At 41.3% G+C, this 16335-nt stretch overlaps 1 protein-coding gene across 1 annotated transcript in view; it reads left to right on the top strand.

The window, feature by feature from the left end:
• Window positions 1-9629, top strand: part of STMN2 (stathmin 2) — a 52211-nt gene extending 42582 nt beyond the window's left edge. Inside the window, exons 4-5 of the mRNA XM_014853731.3 lie at window positions 505-696; window positions 8280-9629. Coding sequence (XP_014709217.1) covers window positions 505-696; window positions 8280-8339 — 252 coding nt within the window. The 3' untranslated portion in view covers window positions 8340-9629. The remainder of the gene's footprint in view (window positions 1-504; window positions 697-8279) is intronic.
• Window positions 9630-16335: the final 6706 nt, after the last annotated feature.

The raw sequence follows: 16335 nt of genomic DNA, 5'->3' as shown, positions 1-16335 counted from the left end.
CAGAAGGGGGTTGGAATGAAATGAGAAGGTGAATTTGGCGATTTGCTTGGTAAATGTTGAAAAGCTCATTGCAGGACCCAGCCTACAGGTGATCAAGAAACAGTGAGGCAGGGAAAAGACCAGAACTTTCCGCACTCCTCACCTTTTTTCCTCAGGCTTCAATGGGTGTTGCTATCCAGTGATTAATTACAGCATTCTCTGTTGCATAAATGCTTAGCAGCAACTTATTTTAAAAAATGAAAACTCCGCAATGAGGGTTAAATGCTTCTGGTAAGACAGTCTGTCCAAAAAAATTCACAGCTGAAAATTCAGCTAACTACCTTTCCCAATTAGCCACATTCTCTAGAAGACTCTACGCCATGCAGAGGAGTACAGAATCGAGAACAGTGCCCAAGGCTAGAAGTACTCTTCATTTGCAAAGAACGCCCTCTCAAATCAGTGGCCCATTATTCCACCAGGTTCGCCTTTGGGTGATTATAAGATGGATATGTTTTTCTTCTCCAGTCTCAGGAGGCCCAGGTGCTGAAACAATTGGCAGAGAAGAGGGAACACGAGCGAGAAGTCCTTCAGAAGGCCTTGGAGGAAAACAACAACTTCAGCAAAATGGCGGAGGAAAAGCTGATCCTGAAAATGGAACAAATTAAGGAAAACCGTGAGGCTAATCTAGCTGCTATTATTGAACGTCTGCAGGAAAAGGTAATCACTAGAGTCCTGAGCAGATGCTTACATTCATATGCAGCACGGCTGGGTGGGCTCTCGAATGCCTGGGCGCGGGAGACTTAGTCACAACTGGCCGCAGGTGCAGGGGACAGCTAAGCCCATGGGTGGGGTCTCCCAGTGTAGCATTGACTGAGTGGGCGCTGCAACGTGGTAGAGGCATGGGAACCCAACTTAAAGCTGGAGTTGGTCAAATTTTCCAGTAGTGAATAGATTCAGGGAGGCTGATACGTGCTTTTCAAATGTATAAAAGACTTCTGTACAAAGTTTAAGAACCAATCTACTGGGAAAATATTAAATTTGAAATATTAAATATCTCATACAAATATATAATATATATAATGATATGTAATAGAAAATATGTTTAATATTAGTTTATTAATATTAATATATTAATGTAATATTAAATATATAGATATTAAGTTGGAAAAATATATTGGTCAGAAAAGGACAGAATATCTGTGAACAATGGGGTGCCCATTCTCTCCACGTAGGACAATCTACATGGGAAACTAGTATATAATAACAGTGCTTGGAACCAAAGCAAAGGGGAGCTGGTAGTGGGTGTTCATTTCCTCAAGTTCCGATGTCCTGGTGCCTTTCTCCTCATCAACCTGACCATATACTCATTCCCATCAGTCAGGATGAGCAGTGCTGGAGATCCACTGAAAAATGTTTTCTCAGAACCACTATCTGTTCTGTTCAGAATAACTGTGACTCAACCTTCATCTCATATCCTAGGCCTTGAAAAAAATCAAGTGGAGTTGCTAGGAATGGGGCATGCTGATCTTATTCCAGGATTCTAAATTAGACTGTTAGTATCCAGTGCAAGCTTTATATCATTGGCAGTCCAGGAGCATTACTGTTTTTGAAATGACACATGTGCAAACACCAGCATATCCTTCTCAATTTCAATTGTAAAAATGGTTTTTAAAATTTGCATATTGTAACTAGTATTTCCACAAGTATTGGATTTTAATGGGCAGTTTATTTTTCTCTGCGCATTTATCTTCACCCACCGCCTACCCAGCTCCTTTTGCATTCTTCCCCATTCTTGCCCAGATTTCATCTCTTCCCCCGATATATACTTAAATGCATACATGCATATCTGTGCACGTACATACAGTTTGTCCTGGAAATAAGCAATCGGTGAAGTGTTTAACATTCCTGACATCAAGCTACAGAATCTCCAGGGATGGGACCCAGACATCCACAGTATTTTTTATGATTCCAGTATGCAGCCAGGTTTGGGAACTAGTGGTTTGTACCTATTCTGATTTTCTCAGCGGACAATATTCTATCCCGTGCTGAATGACAGAGCCCAGATCATTTTTAGGACCACATTCTCCCTGGATTCCATAGCTAAAGAGACACTTTTCACATCTTATAAGATCTTTGACCAGTATCAGCCAAGATCTGTTATCGTCTCAATAAAGTAGAGATAGTCCTTAGGGAAGACCAAGTTTACTTTCACTTGATGTATTTTAAATATGTTGTAGATTTCGTACAATTTTTTGTTTACATATTGTGTATGGGTTTGTGTGTACTAACACTACTTTGCCTTTTCCTAAAATAAGACAAAGTAAGTTTTTATTATGACCAATATCTAGCCTTCTGTTTGGATGAAATTACTGCAATGAAATTAGAAATTAAAAAGAGGATGAAATAATAGTAATGCTGAAAATGCATGAAACTACCAATATAATAGAAGTTGCTCTGGAATCTGCCACATCAAAAGCTGATTACTCCTGAAATTATACCTGTTAATGAGTCAATCACTCAATAAGTATTTATGGAGTCCCAACTATGTGCTCAGAAGCCTGGAAGGGGGTGTAATATCAAAGGGTATTTGCCAACCATCTCTTTCCCAATGCAGACAATACAAAATCCAGCAATAAGGAACATAGCACCAAAAATTAGAGAATAAGACAACATGTAACATAGGCCAATATAGACAGTAAATACAAGAGCACTGAAGAATGTCAGTAAAAATAAATCCACATCAGAGCTAACACACTAAGCGCCCACCATTTTGACGGCCCTCACAGCCGCATCAATTAGCCAAGTGAGGTGAAACAATTCCATCTGAGCTTCTGCTGCAATCTGCCTACCATCCAGCCCTCAGTCCCTCTCCTCCTCAATTAAGAGAACTGAGCATTGGACCAGAGCATCCTCCTGCGGTGCCCATGATGTCATTCACTGATAAATTCCCATGAACCACTCGGAGTCCCAGCCATGTTAGCTCAAAGTCTCTAACTAACACTGAAAGCCTAAGGCAAAAGCAATCCCAGATGCACTTCAGAATCTACTGGAGAGCTCTTTAAAATGAGATTCTAATTTAATCATCTTGGGGGGTAGGCGGGACCCAGAGATGAGTATTATTTCTAAAACCCACCAGTAGATGCTAATATTTAGCCAGAGCTCATAACCAGTGAGCTGTAGGCTTCTTAAGTATGCTTTATGTTGTCATAAATTACATTTATATATTTTTTATCTTTGTTCCATCAAAATGTTCTTTCTTCATTCAAAGAAGAATGTTATACTCTTCTTTTCTGTTTCCATAGCACCTCATTTCAACACTCTCGCTTATTATATAGAAAAGAATCAAATGTGGAGAAGGAATCCTGTGCCACAAAGACCTGCATTAGGCTCAATTTATGTCAAACTGAGTGACATAAATAGTCGTACCCAGGACTCAAAATTATAGTCTGTGGATTACGACTGACACTCTGCTGAAGTTGAAAAATGTTCTTATTCTTGGAATCGTGAGAGAGAGACACACACACCTGTTCTTGCCATGCAGGAAAGATTATAGAGATACTTTTCTTCTTCCTGTAACGTGTCCTTCTTCTCCTAACACAATGGACAGTATCCTACAGAAAATTCACCACCTAGCCCATTTAGAACCCTAAGGAGTAGCAGCTCCCTCATCAGATCAACCAGGAACTGTAACGAGTAGTTAATTTTGAAAAATCAGTTAAAGCAGGTATAATCATGTTAACAATAATACATATATTCACTAAACATAGAACTTTAGTGTTAAATATTTAAATTTAATTACCAATTAATTTATATTTAATTACCAATCTTTTGATGAAGGCCAGGACCTTGTGGGGAAATGGATCCATTTTGGGGTTCACGTCTGTTTTTTTCTTGCGTTATCCACACCTCTATTACGTGAGCTATGATTTACAGTTTCAACTTCTTGTAGTCCTCAAAACTGAATGAGGACTAAAGACATCTGCAAAATAATCTGGATATAGGATTTTTACAGCTTTTCCCTTTTAGAACTTTTCCACCTGGCTTTTATGGTTGATCCACTCAATACCTAATAAAACTTTACTTCCTCAAGTATTTCCAAAGCCTTCTGTCCACCCTTACAATATTCCATTACTGTAATATTTAATTATATTATGGAGTGAAATTTTCAAATGCGGCTAGCTGCCCAGATTTGGAAATGTCATTGACTGTAATCAAGCATATAACTCAACCAGCAAGTGGGAGAGTATGTGAAAATGCCAGGGAAAAGTCTGCTAGCCACAAGCAACTCAACACTGAACATTCAGATGACCGACACTAGGATGTTTGGAGGGAATGGGGAATGTTAACTAACCTAGCAGTCATTTAAAAGGATTTCTACTGAACCTTGTTGAATTCTCCACTTAATCCAAATTCTGCCACATCTTCTTACTTTTATAACTCTACTGCATCATTCACCAGCCAATGCCAAGGCTGCCCAGCTTGGAATATTGTAACAAATACCAAAGGAGCTGTCAGTGGTATTCAAGAGTGAGAGGAACAAAACACCCAGGCAGCTTTGACAGCTACTCTCCCCTATCCGACCACAAAGTCCAGTACTTAAGAAGCAAGAGACGGTTTCAGTATAAACGATCGTGTCACCTCTAACGATATAGAAAAGGTCAAGTGAAAAAATTATAGCCATTATTTTAGTGACAATAGCCTCACATAATATGATGTAGCTTAACATGATAAAAAATATTTTTTCTTAAGAGAATAAGATTCTGATTCTTTTCCTAAGAGATAATTTTGATGATATATAACTCTTTAGACATAGATTTCAACCGTTATCAATTTCCATCCACTGTAAGCTTTCATTCTTCGTATCTTTTATTTGGGTTTTTTTTTTGTATTCTGATTCATGAATGCCATTTGTGTAACAGTTTACCATTGAATATGTCTGATGAATGAATAATGAAAGGAAAAAGGGAATTAAAACTGGCCTTTATTGATTGCTCCCTATAGGCCAGGCATTCTGCATGTTCTATTGCGTTTAATTCAAACAAGCCTAAAAGGAGATACTGTTAATATCCCCATTTCACATCTAAGGAAACTGGTGCTTAGAGAGGTTGAGCCATTTGTCCAAGATCACAAAGCAAAGCAGACCACAGAGTCTAAATCTGAACCCCAGTCTCTTTGACTCCAAACTTTTATACTAAGCTAATCTGCAACTGTTTGTCAGTCATCAAACACTGCACAGTAGGCAGGCTTGGCAGCAGCATTGGAAGTTTATGCTCCAAAGACCACCATCATCTTGAAATGTGCTTTCCCCGTGCTCACCACTCACCCCTTATCCCTCCTTTGTGTCGCAAGCTCAAAGCTATTAGCAAAAAGAAAGATTCCTGATGGTGTTGACCTCATCTTGCATTAAGATAGACTTACATTACAGAATTCCACAGGTGGAGTTGATACCCTAGGTCATCTAAGTCAAGGCCCTTGCTTATATTTGATACTTAGTGAAGCGAAGGGGACATTAAAAGCTAAAGGAAAAAAAAAAAAAGACAAGACTTCATGTTTCTGGCTTCCAGTACTGAAGTCTCTCTAATCACATTTCTTAGAGAATCAGAATTTTTCCTAAAACCATCTTTCATACTTTTTTGCATATCAAAGGAATAGTTGCATACAAGGCTAAAACACTATTTATGACCTTTCTCTCATGTTGATGGGAGGAAGGGAGTAAATTGCAGAAAACACTGTAAATTTCAGCCTGCTCCGTCAGTCCAGCCCAGTGTGTCAGACAGTGCCTGGCCAACATCAGAAACTCAATAATGAAATGAGTGTTATCAAAGAACAGCCTTGACTTCTTGATGAGCTTTCTCAGAGTGTCACAACTGGCTTAGCAACCTCTAGACTCAAGGTCTTTTGATAAATGCGAACAGTTTATTCATAAGGAAAACAAACCATGTTAAAAATTACATGGCCGCCTGAATGTCTGCCTTTGATTCTCCCACATTTTGATATAAAGCCACATTATAATTTTGTGAGTCTATATTCGATGATTGAAAGTAAAGTTTTCAAAAACTAAAATAGCAAAAAATAAATTTTTCCTAGAAACTCCGAATTTATTTAAATTTCCTTTTTTTCTCATGTTATCTCAAGCTCACAGATTATGTTTGTTCTTTCCTATGGCAAAATCCATTTCTTTACAACTGATTTTGAGTTTAATAAGAAGTGTGTCCAAAGCAGGCCAGCAATACTAATTATAATGTTTCCTGTTCTATGACAAATTTGAGTTTATATGAATCTTTAGACCTTAGGCTGTGTTTTTTTCTGGCATAGTGATGGTCTGGCCTTTTCCTCAATTTTCGTCAGAGCTCAACTCTCACTAATTAGTTTCTTTCTGTATAAAACAAAGATTGTGCTGCATCTTTTTCCTCTTAATAGTAGAACGAAAAGAAGGCAGAGTCAGCTGCGTCCTGCTGATTCTCCTGTGATGATTCCAAACAGGACGCGATGTCTCCATACATGCCTTTTTTCCCTTCTCTTCCTGGCTTTGGAATATACACAGAAAGCTCATTTAAGCCAATTAAACAAAATCGCTCTGAAACTCTTTCTCTAGAGTCAACTTCCTGCTTCCTCCACTTCTGTCTCTTTTAAGCAAGTGTAGAGCAGTAGAGGCCTTTTTCTCCCAGAACCTGCTTTTGAAAAGACGCATTGTTTGCACACAACTATGCAAGGTGCTCCTCACACTAACATTGAGGTTGTATGGCAGTGGGTGAGTGTGGCTGGAGAGCCAGGATCCCTGGGTTTGAGTCCCAGCTCTGCCACTTATCAGTTCTGTGATCCTGGGCAAGTGACTTAGCGTTTCTGTGCCTCGATTACTTCATCTGAAAAATGGGAACCATAATAGAGCTTCTACCACAGGGTTGCTGTGAAGATCAAGGGAATGGATACAGGTGAAATCTATGTTTATGCAGAACTGGTACCTATTAAGTGCCTAATGAATGTGCAGTATTCTAAAGAACCCTGTAAGCAGAGACTCCTTGAGATTAATAGAATTTAGTGACGAGATTTACTTTATAGCTGGTCAAGGTCATTGTCTCCGAACTAAAGGAATCTATAGAGTCACAAGAAATTTCTGGAGCTACAGAAAAAAAACAGCAGCGTAAAGAATATTCTAAATAGAAAAATAAATAATACTACTAATAATAAGCATTTAAAATTTTCAATGTCAATTTCACAAACATTTATTTAGCACCTCTGATATGCAAGACAACGGATTTATAGTCATCCAATACAGAACCGTGTGCTGAAAAATACTGGATCCACCTTTCTTCCATCAGTTCCCTCCTCAGCAAGTTCAGTTCCCAAACCAAGTTTAGCACCTCAGTTCCTCATGTAAATAAATACCCACCACTCGCACACTAGGTGCAAAATACTCTGCAGGTGGAACCAAGGTGAGAAAATACAGTCCTGGCCCTCAGTGACCTTGTGTATAAGCATCTGCTTAATATAGTAGATAAGACAAGAGCAGAAATGCCCATTGTACAAGGTAGAATAAAGTGACTGCCACAGAAAGGAAAGACTCGTTCAGGTGTCCGAATGGAAAGAGGTTACTTGTAGTTTGTGGTTTCATGAACATCTTCATGGAGAAAGAGACAACTGCTTAATGACAAAGGGCTTAAAGAGTGAGTTTACGATCCTGACCAAATGGAGGTAGGAGACTAGGAATCCCAAGCACTGAAATTTGCATGAAAAGACGCTTCCATGAAACTGACTCATCAAGTAGGTGGAGGGGAAGGCTGGAGGGCAAGGCTGGCAAGGTGGTTGGGACTCAAGTTTTGACAGACATCGACTAACGGTTAAGAGTTTAGGAAGCTTACAAAGTCTTCACCTATTCCTCCCAAAGTGTTCATCAGCAATTGTAAAGCCCTTAAAATATTATAGAAAAGGGAAAACGCCGTTAGAAATGATATGGAAGACTACAATATGATGTCCTATTGCTGCTCTCTGGATTTATACCGTAGCCTTAATTTTCAGAATTCTCTGAATCACATGACCTTTTGGTCATAGTTTTAATCAAATATAGTGTTAAAAAAATTTTTAAAGACACTCCAAGTCTTGTAAGATCTTCTGTAATGTGACAGTTATTGGGTCTTATGATTTTCTTTCTTGTGAAATGACATTATCTAAAAGCAGACACCAAACTGGGTTATTTCTAGTCAAGCGCATAGCACGTGAAGAAGTGGGCAGGCCCTCCCAGTTCTCTATGGACCAGGCGACAAGGCTCTTTGACGTTTCTTCTCCCTTTGGTGTTTTCTCAGGAGAGGCATGCTGCGGAGGTGCGCAGGAACAAGGAACTCCAGGTTGAACTGTCTGGCTGAAGCGATGGAGGGTATGGCACGCCCCACCATTAGTAAATCCCCCTGCCTATATTATAATGGATCATGCGATATCAGTATGGGAAATGTATGACATGGTTTAAAAAGAACTCATTATAAAAAACAAAAAACAGAATCAAAAATAAAAAAAAAATCAATGCGGTCTCTTTGCAGAATGTTTTGCTTGATGTTTAAAAAATACCTTGGATCTTATTTTGTAAATACTTACATTTTTGTTAAAAAATACAAGTATTGCATTATGCAAGTTATTTCATAATCTTACATGTCCTGTAACAGGCTTTTGATGTTGTGTCTTTCCACTCAAATGAATTTGCTAGGTCTGTTCTTTTTGAAGCTCCCCACGTCTAACTCCATCCCCTGCCTTTTCCATTCCAACAGAAAAATGAGGTCAGTAGACAGTCTATGGTGCTAGAAACCCACCATTGCCTAATGACCTAGACGGCTTTGTCATCTCTGAACTTGACTAAGACCATACCTAGATCACAGGTGTTATGACTCCACACGAACCTCCACATTTGTTCGCTCATAATCTACTAACTGCCTAGAAACCACAAAACCAGGCTAAGGAAAACCATCCATCATAGCGTTTACTTCTGCTTCCACTGGATTATGTGCTGCAAATGTGCTTTGACATTAGAAAGGGATGGATGGGAAGACAGATCTGAGATCGATCGGGGTAGAAGCAAAAAGCTGGACCTTTTCACGTGCTGAACACAGATCCAGGTGCAAACGGTTCAAGCAGCCACGAAATCGCTCTTTACGAAGTGGGCTTAATTCTCTAGTTTAAGTTCTTTTGATGGAATGAATTAATTAATGTGTCAGGTGGCTTATTTGTGGATGCCATGATTGATGATGTTCATTTTAAGCTCTTACCTATAGTACAAGTACATGATGCTACTGAATATTTTTCCACTTGGAAACTGTGAGCTGGTTGTCGCATTCAAACACACACGCGAAATCAAAAACACTGCGGACTTTCACTCAAGCTGGTCTTTCTTCCCCAGTGTGAGGCAATCCTGCCTATTAAAAAAAAAAATCACTCCATCTGTGAGGGCTGACTCAGTTAAGGGGGCTAGGCAGGGCATTTGTGCCAACTAAGAATCACCAGATCCCCACCATAAATACCTATCGCAGTTTTGAAGTCGTTTCTTCCCCCCAACTCCCAACTCCCGAAGGTTGCTGCCTGCATATTTACTCTCCATTAGTGCTATTTTCCTGTATGTCATTGTGAGCAAGCTGTGATTAATAAAGAATTGGAGTTCTGTGAACTAATCAAGGTTTGGTCTGTTCTCTTGCCCCTTCACGTGTCTGACGGTGGAGTTCAGATTTTAAAAGAGTGGCCAGCGGATTAGACAATCTCATAAGCAGAGACGATAATGAGAGTTTGAAGGAGACCAATGCCCTGCGGATTCACTTCCCTTCTGGAGCTGCAGGCATCCTGTCTTTTCCCGCTCCCTCTGACAGGCCAACGCAGTGGGCGAGGTCTTCAATCTGTTCCCCTTAAAAACATTCAAGCCTGAAGGAGATACCACCCGTGCAGACGGCTAATTCTGGGGAAGAGAGCCCCGTTCAGAGCACTTAGAAGGTTCCTGGCACTGCCACACATTCTCCATGTGGCCACAGGACACCTTCTCCAGTCTGTTTAAAATGTGATTTTCCTGCCATCCTGCTGAATTTTGCACTGCCAATCAACAGACTGCACACATGGACACAGCGGGGTCCTGTCCCTGACCCAGATGAATCCTACAGGACCAAAGGAACCACATCCAGTTTTAGCAGAAAATCATAAATAATTGAAACCACACAGATTTATGAATAGGTCAACTGGGCTATAGTCCACAGGAGTGCTAACAAGCCAAATTTAGGGTTGAGGCCACCTGGTCTCTATCTTGAATATCCTTTCTTTATGGGAATCTAACATTGCAACAATCTGTACAAATGCTTAAAACATGAGCTCCGTGACCTTCCTTTGGGAAGTCAATCAGAGCTTCTGATTAGCATCAAATAAGCTGTATTTTCACACTGATTTTTATATAACTTAGTTCTGAAAATATTACTTGAAGGGCTCCCATTGGGCTGGCCCCTGCGATTAAGCCCTGGAAACATGAAAATGAATGAGCACTAGAAGCTCACAGTCTAGTCACTTATTTTGGCCCAGAACTGGCAAACAGAACGTTTTGGTCAGTCCTTGCAGCATATGAAGGGGAAACATGATTTCTATGAAGCTTTCTGAAATATTAGAAAGAGTTGACACCTATTCCTCATACTACTTTGTAAGTTTCTAAATTGGAACTGCTGACTAGTCCAACTGTCTAATCTCAAAGGTGATGAAACTAAGGCACAGAGAGGGATAAGTGATTTTGCTGCAGGTCACAGTGCCCACTTCTCATGGTTTCTCTCCTTATCAGTAGCTCGTCAGCAGACCAGCCCCAAATCTCACCACACTGGGGAGGGTGGGTTATGTCTACGAGGGTCCCCTAGACCAGTGGCCCTCAAATTTTAGCATGCTTCAGAGTCATCTGGAAGGCTTGTTAAAAACAGATTGCTGAGCCACCCCCTCTTGAGTTTCTGATTCCTGAGGTCTGCGTGGCAGCCTGAGAATGTGCATTTCTATCACTTTCCCAAGTAATACCAATAGTAGCGCCTTGCGTGCAGCCTCACTTAAGAAGCCCCACTACAAATAATGAAATTGACCCAGGTGTGTGGATTCTCAGTGATGGCCCCTCTGACGGTATCTGCTTCAATCAGGGCATGGTCCATTGGAGGTGGGGCGTGTAAAGAAACTTACTCCTATTCAAAAAAGTGGGAGTGGAACACAAGGGAATCTAGGAGAAAAAAATGAACAACTACACCTTGCAGGATAATACAATAGAAAGAAGGCACCTAGGTGCTGGAGTAGGGCCAAGAGAGGTGAGGTCAGGGGACCAATGACCTCGCATCTCTCACACAGTGCATTATTTCAGTAGGGCTTAAAGCACCTGAGCAGCTCCTGACCCTTTAAGAGATGAGCTGAGAGCTCTGCAGGGACGATGCCATTTCGTGAATTATCCACAGTTCGTTAGCCTGGTTCCGCTTACAGATTTTTTTTACAGAGTCTTGGTTTCCTCAGGACTGTGTTTAAATTGTGTGTATGACCTTGAAATGTTCCATGAAGAAGATTCACGTAATCCCATTGGTTTAAGGATTTTCTCTCCTCTCCTATCTCTTCCACACTCAAAAATACATGGAATAACTGAGGGTTGACAAATGCTGTGCTCTTCTCCGGAGGCTGATACCAGCGTTTACAACACTTCTGAGGAGAAAACAAAGTAAAACTGTGCCGATAGCCATGCTCCTCTGTATGCACCCCACCTCTCACTGAGGGAGAGAATGAGAAGGGAGACATGGCACCCTGGCTCTCGCAACCAAGTCATCCATCATCTTTTGCATTCCCAGCCCTGGATCAGACAATCATCCTTGACTTCTAAGCAGGCAATTTGCTGAAAAATCCCTAAGGCAAACACAGAGCCCAAGGCAAAACTAAGTTCCCCAAGCTCCCCACTCAATGACCTCAGAGCCATCTTGCATTCCTCAACGCCCACCTCCAATTGATCAAGTAGCGTCAACTTGACCTCGAAATTTGTCCTTCATGTCTTGCTGCTTTTCGACTTCTAAAACCACCTCCCTAATTTGTGTCCTATTAGACTCTTAAACAACCAACTAACAAGTCTCCTTTGCTCCAGTCTGTGGCCTTCTCCACACCCTGATCAGGTCTCTCCAGGACTCTCCTGCCTCCTCCCCTTTGTCAGCAGAATAAAATCTGTACTCCTCTATGCGGCGTTAAGGTGCCCCATCATCCCTCTCTTTTCTCAAGAACGTTACTCTCTTGGACACCAAACTATTCACTCGGACCTGCTAATGACATGAAATCTCTGGCCTCTACGCACACATGCTGTACTCTCTGTCTAGAATTATCTTCACCACAATATCAGTCCGGAGAGGCTAGACCAGGTTGTGATAAAGCCTGCAAAATCTCAGTGAAATAAAACCACAAAGGTTTATTTCCTACTCCTGCTATACATGTCCAGCATGGGTCACTGTGGCCTCTGCTCTGTGTCATTCCTCACTCTGGGGCCAAAGGCCAATGGAGCTCCCTCTGTCTGAAACATTGCCAGCCCCTGTGGAAGAGGGAAAGTGCAAGCACAGCAATCCATGCTCTGGCACTCTTTGAGCTTCTACACGGAAGTAGCACACACTACATGTCATTGGCCAAAGCAAGTGATAGGGCCACATTTAACTCCAAATGGGCAGGAAAGTGCAATCCCACCATAAGCTCAGAAGGAAGAAAGCCAGAAATAGTTGGTGAACAGCACCAATGACTGCCACCCTACTGGTCACCAAATATTCCATTCACTCACCTTCCCACATGTCAAGTACACTCACACTCACACTGTGCCTAAGATATAAAATCCCCAAGTCCCATTTAGCCATGACAGCAAGCTCAATGTCCGGGATGTCTGGGTGATGCACAGTACTCTCTCTGACAGGTGTGAACATGGGTCCTCTTGACCAGAGGCAAATAAATTAAGACAAGTTCTCTCCCCTCAGTCCACGGCTCTTGGCTCTGTCCTCTAGGCAGATCTTCCTGCTCGTTTATCCTCCTTGGCCACATCTATGAAAGCATTAGAAAATATGCCCTCCATGGAATCAGAGCAGCTTTCTCAGCCACTTACTGCCCACCAAACTTCTGGATCCAAGAGTTATTTTTTACTGATCATCAGATTGATCCAGATCCTGGCGGGAAGAAAGATGGCACACTATCAAGGGGTAGATGAAGAGAATTTAATGAAGATGCTATTACAAGGATGTGGACAGATTAAAAGAAACCAATAAAGTAGTGAAGGGACTAGGGTGAACCAACAGAGAGAAGCCATTTCCACCCGTGGCCCAAAGACCCAGGAGACAGCTGCAGCTATAGAGGCAGCTGCCTGACCAGGGGCTGTGACCCTCAGGAGAGGAATTCAGCCTCTAACAAATGCAACCTGGCAAGGAGAGATCTGGGGAATAAATATCTTAACATCTTTCTTCGCTCACCCTTCACTCTCTAGCCAAGGCCTCACAATGGCCAAATTAAATGAGAAACCGGAGGGCAAGGGAGTCCAGTCGATGCGATGTATAGAGTCAGCCTCTGGGGCTGAGCAGGATGAAGACAGGCGGAGAGAGAGTCTGGAGTGGCGAACAGAGTTTGGCAACCTGCAGTGCAGGTCACAGACTCATTTAGTGAACAGCACTAATGGCAACTATGATACCTTTCCACTTCTTTCTCATTAGTGCCGTCACTAAATATTTCTGGCTTCCTTCCTTCTGGGATTGCACTTCCCTGACACGTGGAGTTACATGTGGTTGTGTGACTTGCTCCGGTCAGTGAAACACGAGCAGAAGTAAGGTGTGCCACTTCCAGGTGGAAGCTTTAAGAGGAAATTTGCAATTCACCATGTCCAGTGTCCCTCTGCTACTGTGACTGGGCATACAGATAAAATGGAGCACAGCCCCCAACTGCGAGAAACATGCAGTGCGAGTGAGAGCAGCTTTTTTTGTTTTAAGCCTCTGAACCTCGGGGCTGTCTGTTATTCATTAATAAATATTAATGAATTGACCTTCTTTTCACCACCAGGCAAGTCTCTCAGTCCGTCACATCATCCCTAGTTTGAAACTGAATGTTTCAATAGCCTTCAGGGGGCTTGCACGTTTTCAATTCATTTGAGCCCTAAACGCCAAAGAAACCAATTGAAGCCAGATATCGGGAGGGATGAACTATCATCCCAGATACTAACAGGCGGGTTGAATTTCTCCGTTGGTTTATTTTGGTGGTAACTATAGTTACCATATATATATATGGTTATATATATATATGTTATATATATAACCATATATATATATATATATATATATAATATAACTATAGTTACCATAACTATAGCTGCATTGTTTTAAAAAGTAAGAGAGCAAAAAAGAAAACTTTATATGAACTCTAGCGCACCACAAGCTTCACATACACACTTGGGCCAGCCACCTCTGAAAGGTATAACTTCTTAACACACCAGTTCCCATGACCAAGGCTTCAATAGACCCTTTTGTGTATGAAAGGGAAGAGTAAGGGTTATGAAGCTGCCACTAGCCTGGAATATTGTGAAAGATTTCATTTAAATCAATGGCTACTCCAAGAAAGTCTTTTCAAACTGGTTTTGATAAATATCTTAAATAAACCCTAAATATCGGTTAAGTAAAGATATCAAGTCAGTTCCGTAAGATATATGACAGACACTAAGCTGGACCATGTGTCAGTACGCAATGGCACATACAATCATTGAAATTATCCCCTCTGCCTCTGTTTTGAGTCGTATTCAGCTCTTCTCCCACAGTGCAGCAGGGTCCATCTTGTAGCAAGGGGCAACGATGTGATGGATATTTCAGAGGCCAAATCCTAATCTGACAGGGCCTCTCTACAAACTTTCAGGTTAGCGTTAAGCACTCAGATCTTGGAAGAAAAAGGAATGCTCTCTTCTGTCCTCTTTCAACCCTACTGCGATGTCTTTTTCTACCCATCTCAGTCAAGCTCCTAGAAGCTGTTTGTTTCCTTAACCTACTACCATCTGCCTTCTGCTCTCACGTCTCCAGTGAAACTGCTCTCTCCAGTACCAATGGCCTCTTCGCTACAAAAGCAAATGGAAACTCTTAGTCTGGCCCCAGGATCAGCCCCTGTCCCTACAGAGCCTTGAACCCTCACACCTACTAGGCTGGTGAGCCACCTCTCCTAGATGCTCCCAAGGCACCCTGTGCAAAATAGTGTAGTGGTCAAGGGCGTGGGCTCTGGGGTCTAAGGTTCCCAGCTCTCTGACCCTGGGCAAATTGCATATCTTCTTAAAATTTCCTCACCTATAAGTTGGGACAACATAATGGTAAATGCCTGTGGTTGACTGAATCATTGTTCTCAATTCTTTGCTCTCTCAGGGCATCCTTGCCCTTTACCATAAGACTTTGCGGTACCTGCCACTAGAGCAGCCGAGTCTATTTCCCCACCCCACTGAAGTTGGGTTTAACCACACGTCATACTTTGGCCAATGGAGCAATAAAGGATTTGACGTAAGTAAAGGCTATAAATATGCAGAGGCTTGCCAGCTTACACTCCTGTGATGTGTTGTGAAAACATGTCATGGAGGAGCTGCTGTAACAAGGAGAACGTGGAGACATGTTAGCAGACCTGAACCCAATCAAAAGCCTGGAGCCAACCCAGCTGACCAACAGCCTGAAATAGAAAAGAAAATATGCAAGAAAAGGAAACATTTGTTGTCATGAGCCACTGAAGATTGCAATGGTTTGTGACAGCATTATTATGAGATGAGTAACAGAATCTCTGAGAAGATTAAATGAGCTCATATAAAAGTCTTCACACAGCACCTGATGCATAGCAAATAATCCATTCTGATTCATTATTAACATGGATCACACTGTATTATAATTCCTGTCTGCTCAGCTATTCCTCTCATTTAACCATAAGCTCCTCTAAGGCAGAGTCTCTGTCTAATTTATTGTTGAATCCCAAGTATTTAGCAAGTGTTTGATACATACACACACACACATTTTAGGTGAGTTAATGAATGAATGATCCAATGAATTAATGAGTTCAAATGAGAAAAATGCTGCAATGCTTGGCATATGCCTGCACTTGATAAATATTAATTACCATCATCTTTCCTTCCTCTATAGTCTGATAGTGTCTGCTTGGTTTTAAATTATTTGAGCTTGAAATTAAGCTTCACATTATACAAATGACTATTTTAGATGATCAGAAAAATTAACTTCTATAAAAAATGGAAAACTTTCTAACATCCAATAGTAGAGAAAAAAAAGAATGAAATCACTTGGGGGCAACTCTTTGACTAGAAATTTAACACCACAACATTCAGCTCTGCACCATCAAACCAATACTGGTCCCAAC

The sequence above is a fragment of the Equus asinus genome, chromosome 12 (assembly GCF_041296235.1).
Source record: "Equus asinus isolate D_3611 breed Donkey chromosome 12, EquAss-T2T_v2, whole genome shotgun sequence".
In the NCBI taxonomy this organism is placed as follows: domain Eukaryota; kingdom Metazoa; phylum Chordata; class Mammalia; order Perissodactyla; family Equidae; genus Equus; species Equus asinus.
Note: the sequence above shows the minus strand (reverse complement) of the source record. Positions and strands in the feature narration are given on the sequence as shown.